Source organism: Hipposideros armiger, unplaced genomic scaffold (genome assembly GCF_001890085.2).
Source record: "Hipposideros armiger isolate ML-2016 unplaced genomic scaffold, ASM189008v1 scaffold_130, whole genome shotgun sequence".
Lineage (NCBI taxonomy): Eukaryota > Metazoa > Chordata > Mammalia > Chiroptera > Hipposideridae > Hipposideros > Hipposideros armiger.
In genome coordinates this window covers 2,902,360-2,925,425 of record NW_017731480.1, presented here as the reverse complement: position 1 = coordinate 2,925,425, position 23,066 = coordinate 2,902,360, and the positions used below count along the sequence as shown (strand labels likewise).

At 41.4% G+C, this 23,066-nt stretch overlaps 1 protein-coding gene across 1 annotated transcript in view; it reads right to left on the bottom strand.

Moving 5' to 3' along the window:
- The window catches only part of SCG5 (secretogranin V), a 51,595-nt gene that overhangs the window by 12,782 nt on the left and 15,747 nt on the right, over positions 1 to 23,066 (bottom strand). Inside the window, exon 2 of the mRNA XM_019649188.1 lies at positions 1,434 to 1,605. Within this exon, the coding sequence (XP_019504733.1) occupies positions 1,434 to 1,605 (172 nt within the window). The remainder of the gene's footprint in view (positions 1 to 1,433; positions 1,606 to 23,066) is intronic.

Sequence of the window (23,066 nt, the reverse complement as noted above, 5' to 3'; positions counted from 1 at the left end):
CCTCTATGAGATGAGAATAATCATATACCTACCTTACAGGGCTGCTATGAGGAATAGGGATGACCATACACAGAGCATCTGGCACATCATAGGTGTGCTATTTGTTTCAGTTCTCTTCCCACTGTCTTGTCTTTAAATGACAGTTTATACTATGGCTGCTCTTTGAAATAAAGCATGTCTTCCATTCAAAGCCAAGAAAGGTTATCCCTCTTGGCAGATGTTATTATCTATGCCCTACCATTACTAGACATGATGCTCTGAAAATGCTGTCAAAATTTTCAGGGCAAGGCAATTTGTCATGGCGATTGAGTGCACAGACCGGAACCAAGCAGGCCTGAGTTTGAGTCTTGGCTCAGCTACTTGCTATATAGATAGCCTTGGACATGTCACTTTCTAAACTTCAGTTTCCATGTCTTTAAAGTAAGGATAATAAGTACCAGCTATTATTATTATTATTATTATTATTATTATTATTATTATTATTAGGCTAGGGAAAAAGACTACTGTGGTACTAAAAGGTTGCACAAGCCCAAGGAGAGAGATGCAATATTGCTAGTGGCAAAGCTAATTACAATCAGGATGCCATTTAATGATCCTTACTCTGTGTTAGGTACTGTGCCAAGTCCTTACCACGGATCATTGATTTCCCACAACTTCCATTTTGCAAATGTGGAAGCTGAGGTGCAAAGGGGTGAATTAACTTGTTTAAGGTCACATATCTTGACCTTGGTTTGAATTCAGGTAATCCGAGTCAAGGGCCACTATTCTTAACCACCAAGGTAAGCAGCTCACAGCCCAACATAAGTGCAGCCCACTCACCATTCATTCTCATTGGCATTAGGGAGTAGGAAAGTGGGAAGGATACACAAGTAGCGAGGTAAGTTTCCACCTTCTGCTTTAGCCAACTTCTTACCCTCACTCTCATGCAACCTCCTGGCCTCCAGAGAAACATTTCAGGGTAGATGTTAACCGGTTAAGACAGTTGAAATGTTGAGTGTCAAGAGAAGGAAGGAAAACAAATGGGCATGGGCAATCCACAAACCAAATAATCCGTTCCAAAGACTCTAAAAATAGGCAGCAGTTGTGTCAAAGAAGAGGCCAAAAAAAACAACAAAACAAACAAACAAAACAAAACAAAACAACCCTCCCATTTTATTAAAAGAATAGCAAGTGCAGAAAAAAGCATCAATTCCCAAAGAGGGAGAGAGACAGAAGGTAAAGCCTTGGTAAGGGAGCCTGAAGTGAGTGCATCTGAACACCAGAACTCACCAAGGATTCCAGAATAAATCACCCTTGCCAATCTACCTACGAATACATAGGGGATCATCAGACTAGAAATACTATTTCTTGGAATATTTACACCTGATGTGCAAATTTTTAATTTCCTCCCAAAGCCTCTACGATCCACAAGAACCCAAGGGCAAGTGTGTTACCTGTTTTTCCAACAGGACAAGGATTTGGAGGGTCTGGGTAGCCCTGATCCTCACTGAAGTCCTTGGGAATGTTGTCACCAGTCAGCTCTGCCACGATGTTTGGGATGTTACCGAAAGGACCCAAGTGCTGCAGGCCTTCATGGGCTCCACCTGCCAGAGAATCAGAAGTAGACTTATTTCAGTGCAATTCATTTCAACTAATATTTTTTCAGGCCTTCTATACAGGCAAAGCACTGTGCTCTGTGCTGTGGAAGAGAAAAAGAATCAAATGATTCCCCGGGTTCTTTAAATTAATTACTTGTATATCATTCCTACCCAAGGCACATTATATACATGCTATAATAACAATGTCAATATAGTATTATGGGAGCATAGAAAAGGGAGAGTTTCATTTGGCTGATATAGGATGGGGAGGCCTTCTTGGACCAGTTGGAGCTTGAGTGGCACTGACACAAATGGGTAGGGCTTTGGAAGTGGGGCATAGAGATTGGGGGCTGGGTGAGGGAGGGGTCAGGGAAAAGAAAGGGAGGCAATTGGCATCCAGGTATGAGAGCAGGCTGACAGACAACACATAACCAAAAAAAAGGTAGGTAAGAGTCACTACCCTGTTTCCCCGAAAATAAGACCAAGCCAGAAAAGAAGCCGTAGCATGATTTTAGGTGCTAAAATATGGCACCTTGGCATACTGAATGTTTTAAGCTGAAGGAGTTTGTGGAAAAGGCACTATTAATCATTCCCCTATGTGGGACATTTAATGTTTCCCGGTTTACTCTAGGCATTTGATTTTTTTCCATGTTTTGGATTAATTTTCCTCAGGATAGATTCCCATAAGTCAAATTACTGGGCCAAAGGCTACACATATTTTCATGGCCCCTTATATTATATTGCCAAACTGTTCTCCAAAAAGGAGCTACCAGTTTATAAATATCGTCAAAAAAGCATGAGAATACCACTTTTACAGCATCTTTACCAGCACTGGGTTTTATAAAAATAATTTTTGTTTTACTTGCTAATTTAAAAGGCTTTCAGAAAAATTGCTGTTTTATTTTCGATGTCCTTGATTACTAGGTCAGTCAAATATTTTTCCATGTGTTTACTTATCAGTTTTAATTTCTTTTTTGTGAGTTGTTTATGCTCTTAGAATCTTAGTGTTTCTATTAAAAGTTTGTGTGAACATTTTACATAATAAAGATATCAAGCCTTTGGAAGTCATATTTCCTGCAAATATTTTCCCATGTTGTCTGAGTCTAAATTCTGGATATTATTATAATATTTTGTTAACGTAAGTCTTTAATATTTATGTAGTCGGATTTATTGCTGTTATTCTCCTTTGGAATTTCTTCTCATCCTTCTAAACTTACAAAATTGTTGTCCCTTTAGAAGTTCTATGAAGTATTTGGATATTTCTTTTAGTTTTTCTATTTTTAAAATTAACTCTTTAATCCATATGCTCTGTTTTAGTGCCTATAAAATAGTTAACCAATTATCCCACCAGAATTTGTTAAGTAATTCTGTATTTCCCCACTTTCTTCATTCCTTCAACAAACATCTAAGTGGCCCATACATACCAAAGCCTGCTCTGAGCACCAAGGCACAGCAGTGAGTAAGAACAACTTACACTGTGTAACTTGCTTTTACTTATATATACAAATGAACATCAGTTTCTGGACTCTTTCTTTTCTTGTAGCCTTACTATCCTAAAAAGTACAGGAAGCTTACTTTTCCAGCGCTGGAGCAGACCACTTCTTGGAATGAATTCCTATGTATTAACTTTACTGGAACACAGAGGCCCCACACTCTCAGCTCCCTTAATGCACAGTCATCCTGTACATGAACCTCTACACAAAGAGCTAAATCAAAATTAAAAGGTGTGCATGAAATTGGAACCCACATCAGGCTACAGTAACGCCATACCTGCCCCTCCACAAGAAGGATGATCTTGCCAATCAGTCATATTATTTATTTAAATCCAGCACCTGGATGAGACTTCCTTCTCACCTGGATGAGCATGAGCACTGCCAAGGTGTGCCTTCTGACACTTGCTTTTTTTAAAAATCTTTTTTGGGCTGAACCAGCCTCCACTTTGGATTGGCACATAATTTTCTTTGTTAATGTATTCAGTAAGATCATGGCTAGATCTTAGTGTCCTGGAAATCATATTGTCTCTTTGAAGAGACTTAGTGTCACTCTGTCTTAATTTATGATGTATGATTGAAATTTATCCTTAAAAAAATAATCTTACCTACTTTAATTCTAATTTCCTCTAGCCCCCAAATATAGACAGCACCAAGTGGCTGGGTTGTTTTGTTTACATTTATATTGTTACACTTCACTGCTTTGTGATGGGAGTGAGTAGCTTGCAAAATTTCTGCATTTTGAAAAAAAGGTATTATTTTTGTAAATTTTCCAAGTGAATATTTAAAACAGGATATATTTTTATATATAGTCTATAAATGTCTAAATGTAACCAATTATTCAACATTCTTATATTCTTTTATGTATTTATTCATATATCTTGTTTAAATTGTCATAATCTGATGACTATATTTTAAAATATACCAACATCTATCAACAAGTATCTACCAATCTATACTTATCTACCAATAACTGTCTATCTCTTTTATTTCCTACTGTTTTCACTTTAGCATGTTGATGCGTGCTGCTTGGCATGTCCCAGAGTATAAACTCTTCATTTTGATTGTGTTATTAATTCGTTAAGTAAATATTGATAAATCATATTTTGTTTCATATTTCTTCAATTAGCACTGAACTCTCATTCTGTTGTTTTGCATTCGGTAAATCTTTGACCATCCTTTTATTTTTAACCTTTCTGTATCTTTCTGATGGTTCGCCCTATTCATACTGTTGGTGGCTGCCTTCAGTGACATCCTGCAGATTCATATTTAGTATTCCACATTAACCCAAGACCTGCAAAAGGTTAAAGAGACAGATCAGTGCATGCGGTATTGACATATTTGAAGCTTTGTACAGTCTTGGCAAAATAACCACCCCTGTGCTTGCTATAGGGCACGCTCTCTGGTGTGTCAATACATGCCTCAACTTTTGAAAGCACCCTCAGCTTAAGTGCCAGGAATTATTCAACTTGGCTCAAAGGGGAATACATGTCTTAATGCTCCATTAGTAATTAATGAAGGAAGCAAACACAGTTTCCTTTATGGAAGGCCTGCCAAGGCTCTGTTTACCTCTATGTACCAGTGCCATTAAAATGAATGCAGCACTTGTTAGGAAGCAACAGATGTTTAGCACCAGGCAGATACATTATAACACAGACTCTTTAACAACTACATTTTATGACATCAAATCAAGAAACACTCCCTGAGGTAGGCACTGGCGGAGACGGGCAGAAGTAACAAATACTACCCTTTGCTCTCCAGGAGCTTGAATTTTACAGACAAGAAGAGTAACCATGTATAGAAAATAATTTGATAATTATAACAAATTGATAAATTCATTATCAATTATATATCAGAAAATGATATAGTTGAGTACACAGCCAAATGCTAGTGATCCGATTCCTTACAATGTTTAGGTTATGCTCACCTGTTACACCTGAAGCCAAGTCAACCAAAATGTTATGATGCTGTGGACGTTATTTAGTCCATTTGTCCCAGTCTCAACCAAACACATATTTTTAAATCATCAGTCACTCTGTCAGTTTAAAAGAGATAGGTATTGAGCATATATCAAGACCTAGACTAAGTGCTAGAGGGTCAATAATGGGCCAGATAAATGTGAGCCCTGCTCTCATAGTTTATAGTCTGTAAGAGATACAAAAACAAAAAACAGAAACAATTAAAATGGGTAGATGTGATGCACTTATAATGTAACGAGGATGCAGCAAGATGTTACAGGCGTGTAGAGAAGAAATATCTAACCCAGATTCAGGACAGTGAGGGCTTCCTACAAGAAGTAACATACTGATGATTATGTTAAGTGCTGTCAAAAATCTAATTGTGAAAGACATGGTTCCTACCCTCTCGGTGATTCTTCATTCTCGTTGGTTATTTAAGGCTAATGCAATAAGCCAGTGGTGTGTGATAAGACGTATTTCCCAATATAACTCATTATGGTATAGACAAAAATGATGTAGAAACTCAGGGAACAAGGAACTTCCTAGAGAAACTTCCTTGGAAGAGGTGACACTTGAGTTGAATCATGAAAGACAGACTCCATCTTTACTGGTGGCAAAAGAAAAACCAGAAGTGAGGGCACCAAGGTAGGTGTGAGCACGGGATGTTGAGCATCATTGATGAGCACTGTTGGGGAAGGGGGGAGCTAGATGGGAGGAGAGAACAATGTCAAGCAGAAAAAGTATGAATTTATATAGTGATAAACAGCAACCAAAGCTTTCTGAGCAGGAGAGCCATGTAATAATTGGATGTTGCATAGAACATTCAGTTAGAACAAAAGTTTAAAGCCCTTGTTCCCACCTAGGGGTGCACATCAGAATCACGTGTAGAATTTTTTTTTTCAATCCCAACGCCCCTACTCCAAAGCCACTTATCCAAGTGTTCTTCTGAAGACCACTATACAAAGGTAGATTGAAGGAAAGTTAAGAAGGAAGGCTACTGCTGAAACTCAAGGGTAGAGAGACAAGGTTTGGGGTTAGGGTGGCCAGAGCATGAGTAGAAAAATGAGAGATTTCAAATAATGCATAAGGGAGAAATGAGTCAAGCGTGCATGAGGTTCCCTAAATCTAGAGGCTCCCTGATTTGGGAAAATAATGCCGTTGGTAAAAACAGGAACTTTCATTACAGCTTTCAAATTATTTCAGGCAATTAATTCATGCTATCCTGTGAGGATGCTTTATTTATGTTTCCATCACAGCCATATCACTCCACGAATGTCTCTAGAATAGACAATATCTAATTCTTGCCAAATAATTCTCATTCTTGCCCAGTTTTTGTTTATATATACTTCCTTTATATAATAAGATTGGTACCCCACAGCTATTTATTTCCAAGCTCTAGACATAGAATTATTGTAGGTTTTCTTTGCATTGTTTGGTAATAAAGTGCCAGTCAGTTGTCATGATCAGAAGCAATGGAGGGCAGGGAGTGAGGAAGAAAGAGGAGATTTGGGTTGGTGTGATATGGGCCAGGGCCCTAAAATCTCCATGGCATGCGCTGGAACACTCCCTAAAAGTCTTCTGAGGCGCTTTTCCACATTTGGGGGGGGGGTGGCTCTTCAATAGCTTTCAGCTCTTTTCTATGTTCTCATCCTCTGCTTTGTGCCTGGATTCTCCCTCCTCTCTGTGGCTAATCAGCCACGTAGTTGATGTTGGTGTGAGTTGGCTATCTGGTCAACCTCAGCTTCACGCTTTCCCACTCATGGACTTGTGTGGTGTTAACACGGCAGCCTCCAGCAAGACTCCTGATGATTAACAGCTGGGGGCCAACACCTCCAATACTCCTTTATCCGGAAAAGGGCACTAACTTTTCTGGTTAATTGAAAACTCCTTTTGGTTTCAATTCCGTTTTCCTGATTTAGTGACTTTGAAGATAAATTGCCAGTATATAGTGAATGAAAATAGGAATTTCTTTTTTAATTTTATTTTTTTTTAAGATTTTTATTGGGGAATTGGGGGATGGGAACAGTGCCGAGGAATTGGGGAAAGGGAAACAGACAAGTCGCTGTCCTTTTGTTCTTCAGTCTAGTTGTGGAGGACGTTGCTTCACTGGCCCAAGTTGGCACCATCATTGCGCTCTTCCTGGGCGAGGCAGATCAGTCGCCGGCTTCTGGACGGCCGCTCACTGCGGCTGCTGGCCACTCACGCTGGCTGCTGGCTACACACGGTAGCCCATGGCAACCCACTGCAGCAGGGGCTGCAGCCTACGCCGTCGCCGACAACTCACGGCAGCCCATCTCCAGGTTGAGCTGTTGTTCAGCATCTTAGCTGTAGAGGGCAGTGTCACTGGCCTTCATATTTCGGATCTGAACCGGGGCCCTCTGGCATCCCAAGCCAGCTCTTAACCAACACGCCACTCGGTCGGCCCAAAAATAGGCAATTGAATACATACTGACCCCCAAATGTTTACCTGGCTCTGAACAGTCATGGGCCTTTGGTTGCATTGGTTGGGTTTTTTAGTTGTTTAGTTGTAGAATAAATCTCTGATATCACACCTTATTTCAATGTTGTTTGACTCTCCTCAGTGTACTGCATAAAAATAAAATCTGTGTGAACTAAGGTTTCCAATTATAGTAACATTTCACTTATTTCTTTACTGGAGAATATGGTTTTTCATATAGTATCCAGATTACTGATGCACCCCCTTAAAAATCAATATTCATTTATTTCACCACATTAAAGGAAATTTTTCACTGTGAGTTTTAGGTAAATAAACAGCAGCTTTGGAAAAATGACTTTCCTTCTTGACAGTGTCGTAGCAGTGTGTTTTCACAGAGGTATAATAACTATATTAAATGGTCCTCCCAGCTGCTATAGCTTTTAAAGTTCTTTGTCTCCTCTTCCCTTGTAAGCTATCAATCCTAGTCATCCCAAATCCTTTTCTTAATGAGGAATAACAGATAAATATTTAAATAAACTGAGAGTGGGCCTAGGCTCCTCTGATTTGCTTTACCGCACACATGAATCACATGGGGATCTCGTCAAAATGCAGATTCTGAGTCAATAGGTGAGGGGTGGGGCCTGAGACTGCATTCCTAACAAGTTGCCAGGGAATGCCAATGCTGTTTGTTGACTCATGAATTATACTTTTCAGTAGCAAGGGGCTGGAAAATGAGAGAGCCAGACTGATTCAAATTATCTATAAAATAAGGTTAAATTAGCTCTGAGAAAGACATTACAGTGACCATCTTGGTTCACAGTTTCTGACATCCAATGTGGCTGCTAAGAGGGCTTTTTGAAAAGTCACTTGAGGTTTCAGATAAGGGAGTTGGAGTTACAGTTGAAGTCCTTTTACTTAAGGTTTTACTCTAACTAAAGAGGCACTTCCTCACATTTCAAGAGAAAAGGATCTCACAGCGCCCTTTTTCCTTCAAACGAATTCTGTGGGAATTGGAGGTATAACTACCTCCCTCCTGAAGGTAAGGTCTCACAGTACCAGCAATGCTCTTTAGAATGATGCAAGAGCCCCTCCTGGCTGAGGCTGGTGGAGACAGTTTTGATAGAGGTCAAGGTGGGTTGGAAATGAAGAAAATAAATGAGGACCTGCACCACACCGCCACCTTTTTGTGACATTATGACTTCAATAGTTTCAAAGTACTTTTATATCCTTATTAAAAACATTTTAACGAGGTCAGTAGGACAAGAATTACTACTCACAATTATAAGTGAGAAAGTGAGTGCTGGGAGAGAGTTCCTTGCCTAAAGCCACACAGCAAGTTGGTGCTATTTAGAGACTGGGGATCCCAGCACCGTTTCCAGTCCATGATGGCACCAGGAGAGCCCCCCATGGGGCCCTATGGAGCCTATCCAAATCCTTTACAGTGCGTTTCCATCTTCCAAAGATCAGATTAGCTCTAGCTCCAGAGCAGTAGTTGGTAGAATGACCTGTCAGAATAATAGGGGCCTCTCATATTTTCTCACTCACTCTGAGGATCCAACGTGTCAGTGACCGGGAAGAGGGGGTCAACTTCCCACTCAAGCCAGACACCAGTGGGATGGGAATGACGCTGAGATGGGGAGCCAGCTGTGATCCTCGCTACTGTGGTTCCTTCATGTCTGAGTGCCAGCCTCATGCCAGAAGGTTTAGAGCATCCAGACACAGCCCCTGCCCGGCCGTCTCTGCCTTACAATTTGGTAACACCCTGACAAGCTCGCAGCCAGCAGTCTCTTCTACCCACCCCCCCACCCCCACCCTTACGCTACTCGCAGCCCCACACTGGGGCTGCCCGTGGAACCATGCAACTGGGCATCGGTGCTGGGCAATAAAGGATAATTGTGGTGGGGCAGCCTGGTGCCAGGGAGCCAGTCACCCACCTCATAAAAAAGGAGTTCCATGAGGAGAGTCTGGCAGCGAGTGGGCACACACTCCTGAATACCAGCCATTCAGCTGAAGGGAATAGAGCCAGCAGTTTTCACTTATGTTACCACAAACAGCAGATGCTAAAAATACACTGTGGTCTCGGCCTTCATTCCTCCTGCACGTCTCGATACATCATTTACAAAGCAATGACGAGGTTTTCTTTTGTGAACGGTCTGGGAGACTGAAGGAGTCCGATAGGTTATTCCAATTAATGCTGCCCTCCTTTGGTTTTTTTCCCTCTCAGACTCCTGACAGAGCTGAAAGGGCAAAGGAGAGAGCACCTGAGGAAACAAGGAAAGAAAGTGGGGAGATGGAAAAGGCCCCCCTGCCAAAGTTAAGAGGAAGTGAGACTAATGTGGGATAGATAGGTGTCTGATGTCTCCTTCTCAACTTAAAACGAAATAATCAATAATGGGGCTCATTTGCTTCAGGAGAAGGCATTTCCCATCCCTACCCAGGCAGCAACTCTCTCTCTCTCCCTCTCTCTCTCTCTCTCTCTCTCTCTCTCTCTCTCTCTCTCTCAAGGATTCACCATCCAGTCACAGGGGACAAAATATATCCACGTCAACACATATCTGATGCACATGCCAGTTCAGTGGAAGAGATCATTAGCACTATGCAGACAGAGAACTGTGTGTCCTAGAATGAGAAAATGAGCATATGGTCACTTACAATCAGGGATGGATGTTATGGCCTCAACTCTTCTCCTCCCTAGTAACAGAATTTAGTAGAAGCTGTTTAGAATTGTGAGGACTTATGTTGCAATATTCACATTCTGGAAACCCATGACAAGTGACCCCAAAGCACAGAGTGTTTGGTAATTGAGAAGAACAAAGGAATGATTCTATCTATGCTGAATTGGCTTATTCATCGATGTGCCCCAGGACAGGGGGCTGGTCCAGGCGGCTTGCGAGAGCCATCCTAACGCTCTGAGTCCCGCACAGGGACCTCCCCACACCCGCCCGCCTGCATCAGCAGCAAACACCGCGCTTAGCTGGCCCCATCCTATACATGCAGGAGAGATCTGAATTGAGGCTGCTGGCAAAGAAGCAAAATGAAACTCATTGTTCAGATATTTTGTCTTGAAAGGCATTTGTTTTCATTCCTTTTCTTTCTTTCTTCTGCTGCCCCTCTCATACTAGGATCTGAAGCACTCAGGCTCCTTCGGGACCAAAGGCGGCACTATCATCATCTACTTGGAGGCACGCGAACAGCAGAGGCAAGAGACTCGGAGTCGAGCGTGCTGCGTTTCTAGCTTTCACATCTACATATGGTCCCAATTTAGGATCACAAGCAGAGTTGTTTATTTTAGAAAAGCTTTTTAGTTCACTTTTAAGGTATTTTGCTTAGGCATTGCTTGCTTTTCAAAAGGAGAAAATGTGTACTTTTTTCCAACATGGTGTTTGTTTCGGTTGTTTACTCATTTACAAAAGTTCAAATTTTATTCTGTGAATTAAACTAATTTTCCTGAAGCCACCACAAGCTCCGCCCTTCCCAGCACACACAAAACCTACAATGAACATAAAACACATTAATTTGAAAATGAGGCGGTTTTTAGGATAGTTGTGAATTTAGTAGGTTTTGGGGAAAAAGTCATTTTAATAGGTAATTTTCAGTAGCGCTTTCAGCCCTTTTATATAATGTTATTTGCTGCCTGAAATGAAGCCTCTACTCAGCAATTTATATGGAGGTCAAGTCTGTTTTTATACTGTGATTAAGGACAATTTGGGGGTCCTTTAAAAATATATTCTATGGGGCCAGCCGAGTGGTGCATTGGTTAAGAGTTGGCTTGGGATGCCAGCTCTGAGCAGCAGGCCCCCGGTTCAGATCCTACATTAGAGCCAGTGACGCTGCGCCCTCTACAGCTAAGATGGCAAACAACGGCTCAACCTGGAGCTAGGCTGCCATGAGTCACCGACAACCGTGTAGGCTGAGTGGGCTCCTGTAAGCTACCATGAATGGCCGGCACCCGGGGTGAGCTGCCAAGAGCTGCCGTGAGTGGCCATCCAGTAACCAGCAATTGATCTGCCTCACCCGGGAAGAGCGCAGTGATAATACCAACATGGGCCAGTGAAGTGATGTCCTCCACGACTAGACTGAAGAACGAAAGGACAGCTACTTGTCTGTTCCCCTTTCCCGATTCCCCAGTAAAACCTTTAAAAAAAAGATTTGAAAAAAATGTATTCTATGATTCTTGCTGAAATTATATCACTGGGAGTTAGAGTGGAGCTTAAGCTGAGGTACCAACTATTGTTGAAAAGTTAATGGGACATAAAACAAAACTGGGCTGGGGGTTGGCTTTAGGTGAGGGCATGAACAAAACTGTGAAAAAGTCAAAATATGAATTTGGGCCCTCTAGTACCCAGTCTCATCAAGAGTCCTATTGTCTCCAATTATATAAATTCCCCAACTGCAACTTCTTTTCTGAAATCTCACTTACAGTTGACATCCTTTGTCAGAGCCTGCAACCCACATCTCTGTTATCAAAGATGATGACAAGTCCAACCCGTCATTGCTTTGGGTAAGGTTCTCTACTAACATGATAATGGAACTAATTAACACGTGGTACTCTGCTCCCTTATAATATATTTGCACTGTAGAGAATTTCTGGGATAGTTATTTTATGTTAAAGTAGTGACTTCGCTAACAGGAATTCCAGGCCCTGTAGTGTACAGCTAAAGAGACAAGCAGGACATCACAAGTTCTAGGGTCAGGCGAGAGTTCAGTGGTGGTGATGATCCCCATAGGCAGGCAGATATCAACACAAGGAGGACATCAGAGGCTAAACCAGAGCCAAGTAAATGGATAAGAGGTTCATAATTAGTAATCAAGGGTCCAAAGAGATAGCTTCCAACACAAAAGAAAAGAATAAAAGAGACTTTCAGAAACCTAGGAAATAAAGATGCAATGAATGGGTGAACTGACAGATGACACTGACACCAAGATATTGTGACAATGGAGGTGGTCCTCTGCCCCAGACTCAAAGCTCTTTGATAGTTTGTTAAAGCTGAACTTTTCCAGCCAGCCTGGGAACACACAGCTGAGGAGGAGGTGTGACCAAGGGGCAGCAGAGCCAGGATGGGCCCATTCTGGAAAATTCAGCAGGGAGGTAGCAGGGCTTGGCAGTGTTGCACCAGCCCAGAAACCCTTTCCATCAACTGGCTTGGTGTCAAGACCCTCTTTTCTGAGGTTCTGAGCTGGCCAGGGGAGCAGCACACTAGCCCAGACTGGGGGTACATGGCTCGGGAATGTGATGATTTCAAATGGCAGTCCCCTCACTCATCTGTAGATTATGGCAAGAGGACTTGATTTGGGTCAGGGAAGGCCTTCTTGGCCACGACAAAGAAGATTCTCATTTGGTCTCACAAATTCATACTTGCCTTAAGTATTGATCCCCTACTCCTCTTTCTCCATCCAAAGCTGTTGTAAATAAGTAAACGTCTTTCATAAATAGCTAGCATAAACATTTGTTTTGGACAAACAGTGATCTCCTGTAGAACATTCTTTTCTGTTTCTGAGTTTCTGGCAGTTACGACCTTTTTCTTTTTCTTTTTTTTTCTTTTTTAAAAATTCCAGCCTCTGGAGGGGAGGGACAGGTGGTGTATGTCCGGAAGGAGGGGTTTGCTGAGACCAAATCTTCTGCAAACTTTTGGTATAGGTTTTCTGGCCTATAGTTCTTCTATCTCACACAAATATCCCCAGCTTCTTCCTTTCATGTCCATGTAATCTCTGCTTGGAGTTTTGTTTTGTTTTTAAATGGCTTCAACCTTCCCACCTACTCGCAACCAAAATTTTAACAAGAACTACTGATAAAAAAACAATGTTGGTTTGAGTAAATTTCAGTTTTTCTTTACTTGGAATAACATACAGTAGCAGTCCTACAGGGATATAATGTAAGTACAGCATAGGAAATACAGTCAATAATATTATATTAACTATGTATGGTGTAAGGTGGGTACCAGACTTATCATGGGGACCACTTGGTAAGTTATATAAATGTCTACCTACTACGCTGTACACCTGAAACTACCATAATATCAAATGTCAGCTGTAATTGAAAAAAAATGTTTAAATAAGTAAAAACAAACAAAAAAGAAATATACTGTGACCTACATAGGTCATTTTAAATTGTCTAGTAGCCTCATTTCAAAAAACAAAAAGAAACAGGTCAACTTAAATTTAATAATTTGTTTTATTTATCCCAATATATCCAAATTATTCTCATTTCAACATGCAATCAATATAAAAAGTGACTGATGAGATAGCTTGCATCTTTTTTTTCCGTACTGCCTACAAAACCTGGTATGGAGGTTATACTTAGAGCACACCAGCCATGTATCTTTAAGTGTTCAGTAGCCACGTGTGGCTGGCGTTCATATTGGACAGCTCAGGTACATAAAGGAGTTTGACACGGCGGGCAAGACTCTACAGTCCAACTGCTTGAGCTTGAATCTTGGCTCCTTCATACTAGCTGTATGATGTCGTCGGTAAAACAAGGCATCAAGTAATGTCAATCTTAAGGGGTTGGTACAAGGACAAAATCAAATCAAATCATCCTTGGAAAACCTTTTGCATGGATTCTGGCAAACATTAAGTGATTGTTGTTTTACAATGCACGAGCTCTGTACTTATGTGGCCCTGGACACGTTTTCTTACCTCTTTGAATATTAGTTTCCTTCTCTGTAAAACAGGGTGATCATAATACTTCATTGAGAAGATTAACTGGTACAAACATAGCACTTAATAAATATTCATTTCTTTCTCCTTGGATTCAGGTGTCAATAAACAGAGAAATAGTCCGAGGGCCAGCAGAGCCAGAACAGAGGTAAACAGGTCCCAAGGTAACTATGCCACAGGCAGGCATCCAGGTGGTTCCAACCTACCCCAAGCAGTTTGAGAGTGCCCACTAGGTGTGTTTCTTTGGAAGTCCCTTTACTAGAAACTATCTAACTGCAAGCAGGTTCACTGTTTCACAGGCTGATGAAGGATGTATCTGCATATTATATGCTAGATCCCTATGTATGCCTAATTCAACAGGCTGCCATTCAGTCCTTTAAAGCTACAGCCATGATTCAACTCCCTTAGTGTTAATGAGAAAAACAAGTAAACTATTTGTTTATTATGCAATTCAAATGCTCTAATGGTAATGGCTTTGACTGCTTTCCTACTCAGAGACTGGTTTGTTTGTTTTTTTCATATTAATGGCTTATACAAGATGTTGAGAAGGGAAACTCAAAAATTTTTAATTAAAACCATATCCTAAATATCCTTCTGCTCTTCTGCATATTTGTTTATTTTTTTCCTTAGGGTTGATTTGTTAAGAGTTTGGGGGAACAACTTGTGAGGATGTTTGAAATCCAAGATTCAAGCAGGGAGGAACACGCAAGTGATGGTATTGGTCATGACATCAGAAGTGACTGGCATTCCTCAAACCACCAGCTCGGAACCCTTCGTGAGGCACTTTAAGGAGATGTTGTAAACCCTCCGAAGGTTTTAATGCTCCTTCGTGCTGTAATGTTCCAGAAGGCTCATTTCCGAATGACAGTAAAACTGCCATGAAACACAAAGTGAGTTTTGGATGACACCGAGGGCTCAGCCATGTCTCCCACCAATGCTAAGGGAAATTTGGATAAGACACGAACAGTGCTTGGCTTTACCTGAAGGGACTTAAGACCTCACAACTCTTGACTCCTTGCTTCTCCACAGGAATTCAATAAAACTCAATGTAACAATAAAAAAAACAAAGAAACTAAAACAAACAGCAAAACACCCTCCACTAAACTACTTCCCCTCCTGACCGTAGATGTCTCTCTACCTCCATGTTATCATTCAGAAAGTGGCAGAAACCCTGCTTTTTGATGTTGTTCAATACAAGCGCTAATGCTAATGTGATTATTTAAACAAACGAGTTTAGTAAAAAGATGCTGTCTTACCAAAATAGAAACAAAATAAATTTCTTGAGAATATGCATAGAGACTTTTGGGGATGCTCATGTTATTCTAATTATTTCAGCGGTATTACGCACATTTCAGGGAAAAGCCCTGATGAATAAATGTACTTTTAATTCATTTCAAGGCGGTGATTTGAGACTGAAAGTTTGACTTCCAGGAAGCAGGGGGATGGGGGGTGTATAACCACAAAATACTTAAACCTTGAAAAGTTTTACACCAAAAGCCCCAAAGGATTTTACTCATGTTGATGTCCATTTCCCTGTTTGATAAAAGGAGAAGAATGATTATGAGAGGAAGAAGATTCTCTGAGAGCTGGAGACACAAATGGAGGCTGTGCTCCCTTAGTCATCACTGGTCCAGACCAGAGTTGGGAAGGAAGACGGGCATCAGTATTCATTACTATTCCCGGGAGCCTCGTCTCGTCTCTTACGTTAGCGTACAGCTTCCTTCCTTCTCTCTGTCCCCTCCAGTGTTCTTTACATGGAGCAGATCCTCAGTACATATTGGCTGACAAAATGGACTCCATTCTGTGCAACTGGAGATGACTAAATGGCTCTCGGCAGAACACATTATTTATTCACATAAAAGAATGAGCAGAACATACATGACCAGGGCTCTTGCGATTGCTATTCCTAGAGGTGGATTTACAGTGACGTAAATGAAGCTGAAGATTTACGGCCCCTTATTTGCAGGCCAGTTCCAAGACCTCTGCACCTAATTTTGCATTTGTAATTTTGTATTCTCCTTCTGAAAGAGGGTTTCCAAACGGCATAAGCCTCAGGCCTCACAGAACTTGGATCTGCCCTGGGCTGTTCAGAAAAGCCATCCATGAATGCAATCCTGGATTTTTCAGGCCATTATTTTGATTCCTACTCATCCAAAACAAATATAAATCAATTAAGTTGGTAACCACGGGCACATTAGGCATGGGTTTCCTCGCTTCTGAAAATGAAAGGCGATTGGATATGATTCTTCAGGTCCCAAAAGAGAGAGATGTGAAAAAGCAAGGCAGAGAGGGAAAGAGGAGGCAAAGGAATCTGGCTGCATTGCTCACAGCTGGCATGTGGCCTTCAGCAAAGCGCTTCACCTCGTGGGACCGCAATCTTCTCTGCTATGAGAGGAGGCAGGTGGACAGGGTGCTCTGAAGACCCATCTTGGCTATGATTCCAATACCCTAATTTGTGCAGTGTGCCACCTCTTACACCCACTCTCTCTAGATTCTCACACTAGCCCTAGGGAGTATTCACTGGAATATTCTGGTGAGCTTCAGATTTCTAACTGTGTTCCTTCTGCTATACCACATTGCTGATATTTGCCAACTTAATATACTAAAAACCACTAAATTGCATACTGTAAATGTGTAGTATGTGATTATAGCTCAATTAAATGGCTATATGTATATATAATTTAAAAACCAGCCCTAACCTTCCCTTACACACACACACACACACACACACACACACACACACACACACACACACACGAGCACCACGCCAACTCATAATCATTGGCAGGTCACTTATAAACATCCAAATTGTGAATGTCCTATGTGTGTGACTGGCACTCAGTGTCCTTATCACCTCACTCACCTTATGACCACTTATTAATACACTTCCCCAGCCCTGGCGGCCAGAGAAACCACTTCATCCTGGGCCGGTGGCACCACCTGGTGGCCATCCCAGGAAATCCCTAACCAGCCATTTCTGCACTACCTCCTCTCTCATGGTTGGGAGACCCCAGGCCCAAGCCATTCTCCCCTCTTTCCTTCCTCCAACTTCAGGGTTCACTTAATTCTAGTTCAGGTAATCTCCAATTCATATACAAGCATTCATTTCCATCTCTTCACCTAACCCTTGCCCAGAGTCTCCCTCTATTAATTCTATAAAGCTTAAAGAACTTCAGTTACAAGTCTGCACCGGGAAAACGGAAAGCAGCAAATCATAAAAGGCCAGATACAATCAGAGCCACTAAAAATGTAGGCCCTCTCAATAACAAGTATTTTGGACAATGAGAAAAGAGCTAGATAATAGATGGAAAGGCAGTCATTTTTTTTTGGTAATCAAATTGAAACAATGAGATGTGGTTTTTGCCTGTTAAATGAAAAGGCATATTTTAAAAGGTTGATCCTCGTAGCTAGCAGGAGAGATGAGATTCCCACGAACAGATGGAGAGTGAGCCGCCATATTAGTCCAACACACACAGAAAGCAATGTGACAGTCTGTCAGAAATGGAGCCTAAAGATCAGCATGGAGCTTGACCCAATTTTTCTTTCCATAGACATACACACCCTAGAGAGCTTATCAGAAGTCTATGCAAAGATTTATGTGCAAATATGGTCACTGAAGTAATGTATATGATGGGAACAAACTGGAAAAGCTCTAAATGTCCAAGCTGTAGAATCTGGGGAGAGCACATCAGAGCTTACTTAACTGAACTGTAGCATAAACATATAATAGGATATAATGTAGTTACTATAAACAACAGTGATTTTTCATGATATATGAAAAGGCTCTTGATATCCAGTATAAAAATCCACATAAAAATATTTACAGGATGATTTTAAAAAGCTACCTAGATACACAGAAAAAGAGACTGCAAGGAAACACACCAAATGTCAAAAATGGGTATCTCTAGGTGGTAAGATTGGAAACAATTTATTTTCTAAAATCATCCACAATGGGCTTTATTATTTTATAATATGAACAATTACTATAATCATAAGTAATCCATACCACTTCTAGTTTGTATAGGCAACCCCAAATTTCCTTCTGAAGGTGCAGTGGCAGGAAAAATAACGCCTGCAGAACAGTGGTTTTCCAAAGTGGGGGGCGATGTTGGCCCGCAGAGGACATTTGACAGTCTCTGGAGACATGTCTATTTGTCACCAGTTGGGGGATTCTCCTGGCATCTGGTGGGCAGAGGCCAGGGATGCAGCCCCCACAATAGAGAAGGCACTGGCTCAGTGTCAAGAGTACTGAGAGTGAAAACCCTGATCTAGAGCCAAACGCACCATTTGAATCCACATCCTATATCCCTTAGCTGGTCATGCCGGGCCAATTAATTTCACCTCAACGTTCCCTTGCAAAAGAGACCCATCCGCACAGCATTTCTCAGGACAAAATAACAATATAGAGAGAGCCTGACATGTAGTATTTGCAAAGCAAATATCAGTTCCCTTCCCCTAGAACCACGTTTAAAGAAAGAATTATTCAACTTTGCGTGTTCTTTCATTAGGTATTATAAAATAGGGCTTTCTAACCGTTTAATTACATCTCACTTATGCTCATTTCGAACATAATCTCGGAGTCAAGTAAGCTTTGACGTGCTCGCCCCAGATTCTAGAACTTTCATATTCCAGATGAAATAATGAATTCGTGGGTCTATAATAGTGATTACCAAAAAAACTCAGGGAAGCTGATGTTGGAAGTATTGAGCTAGTAGAGGTGAAAAGCTAATCTCCTGTCCTGACATTACCCAGCTGGGTCCACCCTGCAGTTGAAAGGCTGAACCTGGAGAGGAAGAGTGCAGGGAACCAAAGGACGCAAGCATAGGTGTCGTGTGTGCATCTCTCACTAGTGACCAAAGCTACACATGAATGATTTGGGGTTCATTCATCCATGTGTGTTTCTTGAACTTTTTTCCTCCACTGATGATTCAAGCTCTATCTATAAATCTGCTCATAGAAATTACCGTATTTCCCCATGTATAAGATGCACCCTTTTCCGAAAATTTTGGGGTCTAAAAACTGGGTGCATCTGGGCCGGCTGAGTGGCGCGGTGATTAAGAACTGGCTTGGGATGCCAGAGGGCCCCAGTTCGGATCCCACATATGAGGGCTAGTGACACTGCCCTCTACAGCTAAGATGCTGAACAACAGCTCAACCTGGAGCTGGGCTGCCCTGGGTTGGCGGCGACGGGCGTAGGCTGCAGCCCCTGTGGCAGTGGGTTGCCATGGGCTGCCGTGTGTAGCCAGCAGCCAGCGTGAGCGGCCAGCAGCCGCAGTGAGCGGCCATCCAGAAGCCAGCGACTGATCTGCCTCGCCAGGGAAGAGCACAATGATGGTGCCAACTTGGGCCAGTGAAGCAATGTCCTCCACAACTAGACTGAAGAACAAAANTAGTGTTGCAAATTTCTTTCATCAGACTGGGGATGAATAAAGTACCTGGGGGTCTGAAAATAACTAAGTAAACTTGCTGAGGTTAGAATCCAGACTCTTGCCCTAGTTTTATATGCAGCAAACCCATGATCACCTGCAGCGATTTTATGCCATGGAAGATACACGAAATTCACCCAAGACACATGGCCTTTTGGGTTGAAGACAGGCCTCCTTCCTAGCGCCTTCTTTCCATGGATGCTTTCCTGCTTCCAGCTTTTTGTTTCCGTGCATGCTGGATCAACAGTACAAGCACCATCTATTGGTTCTAGGCTCAAACACCAAGCTGGGGGCTCATATTTATTATTCATGCATACTGAGGTTTCATATTTTTCAATTCTGAATCTCAGTATTTTAACATTGTTCACTGTTATCTTCATTTTGTGCTCGGAAAAATGGAGAAGTCATTACAATTTACTGTTTTTGTGAACGTAAATTTGATTGAAATATACCCAAATGTGTATGCTTCATATGAAATTTGGTAATTTTAAAAACAAAACATCTATCATGTATATCCGGGGCTTGGTGATTATCAAAATCCTATATTAAATTTGTATAGGATATTGCCAAGCAACCTACTAATTTAAGTTCTATGTAATTGTATTATTTGTTGCTTGTAATAAATATTAGATCTTTACTTGTAAGAACAATTAAAATAATCTTTGAAGTTACTGCACTTTTAACTTTGTTAATTGTATATCATTTGATCAAATATCCCCACAAGATTAGTAACATTATTCTCTATTTTGTGCAAGAAAAAAAATTAAAACAAATTAAATCAAGTCTAAAACTCAATTTTCCTTTTTTTCTCCAATTACCATACCTCCAAGCTATTCACTTTCAGCTAACAAAATTGGAGTGACATGTGATATTTTTTAGAAATAAATCTAATTATTGATTCATCTCTCAGAAAAACCACTAATTCAGGTGATATGTAGTTAATTTCCTATGCCTTTTTACTGAGTCAGTCTTCCAGTTCAACCTTTCACCCATCCCTGTGGACATATAAGGACATTTAATGAATGTTTAAAAGTTTAAAAAAATTTTTTGAACTGGACAACAAATATCTCAGAGTTCATGAATATTTTCTACCTCTACTACTAGAGAAATACTATAAATATNGCGTAGGCTGCAGCCCCTGCTGCAGTGGGCTGCCATAAGCTACCGTGAGTGGCTGGCAGCTAATGTGAGGTTTTGTGAGCTGCCAAGAGCCACCATGAGCAGCCGTTCAATGGCCAGCAAGCGACTGCCTCACCTGGGAAGAGCGCAATGATAATACCAACATGGGCCAGTGAAATGACGTCCTCCACAACTAGACTGAAGAACAAAAGACAGCAACTTGTCTGTTCCCCTTCCCCGGATTCCCCAATGCTATTCCCTCCCCCCAATTCCCCAACAAAATCTTAAAAAAAAAAAAAAGAATTTAAAAATTTAAAAATAAGCCTAAATAAATACATAAAATGCTCCACAGTACTTACAGGTTGTATCACAGGCTTGATGATCTTGACTGAAATAACACTAGTCTCACTTGCTGGTGTCTCGGACATCGGTGTTGTTTCAAAGAGGTTATTTTGGCAAAGACTTAATGAGTGTCTATTACATGACTGTCCCTGTCTAGACACTGCTGAAAGCAAGGCAGACACCGTGTCTGCTTTGGCAGACCTTGTGGTCCAGTGAAGGAGGCAAAAGCAGCACCTCTATAAGCAGCGGTTCAAAGAAGGATCGACAGTGAGCCCAGGAGTAAGGACCATCTTTTAAACCTGCTTCACAGTTTGGCCTAAGATCCACCCTGTCCATGTCTATACCTTTAATCAACTAACTGTGTTGGACATAACAGAAGAAATGACAAGCCCACTCACAACAACTAACTGCATCCCAAGATCAGTCCCTTCTCTGAGCTTCTCTTTCCACACCTATAATCCTGGGGTGGCCCCATGGCTCAGCTGGTAGAGCACGTGCTCTTAACAACAAGGTTGCCGGTTCAGTTCTCACATGGGATGATGGGCTGTGCCCCGCCCTGGAACTAGATTGAAAAAAAATGGCGACTGGACTTGGAGCTGAGCTGCACCCTCCACAAGTAAGACTGAAGGACAACTTGACTTGGAGCTGATGGGTCCTGGAAAAAACATATTGTTCCCCGAAAAAACACATTATTCAAAAAAAAAAGAGCACTTTTCCCCCCAATAATTTTAAAAAAAAGTAATCCTAATCAAGGATGATGACTATTTCTGCTTATCAGCGAAAAGCCAATAAGCATCGTTTAAAGTTACTAACTAAACCTACTACTTTGAAATTGTGATTCTTGACAAATTGCTATTTTGTGGGACTTCACATTACTTCGTATTTTGTGCATGCAGTGAGACTGTATTAATTTTTTATATTGCATTGTTACAAAGTCACTTAAAATGCACACTCAGATTATGAAAATCATTTTCCAGTTTTGTTCTTGGTTTATGCCTCATTAAAACATGTATTACTATTAAGTAAAAAAGAAAATAAACAGATGATACTCTAGATCTTTTGATCTTGGATTACCTTTTATAAACTATCTAGGAGTTATACAATGTAAATATAAAATGTTTATAATATAATTAGTAAATAACCATTAGTTAGATTACATACAAACAGTTAAAATGACTCTTGTCTGAAATTTTAAAATATCCAAAAACATAGAGGTGAAGTGTATGAGATGTGTGAAAAGGAATAGAGATTTAGGAGGCTGACTGCATTTCATTCTTATTTTAATTCTGAGCAGGTGGCTCGAAAGGGTACAGAGTGTCTGCCAACGCCAAGGCCAAAACCTCTGAACTTGAGCGTATCCTGATTCCTCGTTCCCTTGTTCCCAGGGGAGGACAGACCCAGGCCCCCACCTGCGCTCTGGTTCTCATCCCCTCCCCCCTCCTCAGGAACTTTTACCACTCACGCGTCGGCTCTGTCCCACATCTTCAACTCTCTCTCTCCACTGCTTCTTGCCAATTAGCACGGCAACAAGTTTACATCTCTAAAACAACAAACAACCTAAGCAAAACCTTCTTCGCCTCTATATCACCCTCCCTCCGAATCCCTCCACAACGATTACCCAGTCTTCCCCCCCTTACCTGGAAAACTCAGGTAACAGGTTTTTACACTGCATCTTCTCTGTCCTGCAGTGTGGTTTCTGCCCCCACTGCTCCGCAGGGCTTTGAGTTCCGCTCGAAGCCCCCAGTAACTTTGGTGTTTCTATACAGTGAATACTTTCACCCAGGGGTCCTTATTTCATGTTATTTCTCTGCCAATCTGACCATGGTGACCACTGCCCCTTCTTGAAACACTCTTTTCTTGTTTTCTTTACACTTCACCTTTCTGGTTCCCCTTTATGCTGGTCTTTCTCAGTTTCTTTTCCAGATTCGTCGTCTTCTACCTGGCCTACGTACTGAGTCTTCCCGGCCTTGTTATCAGGTGCTCTGCTCCTCTTCCCTGATACCCAGGGTGACCTCATCTATTTCTATAGCATCAGCCATCACTACCACGGGGCTGACTCC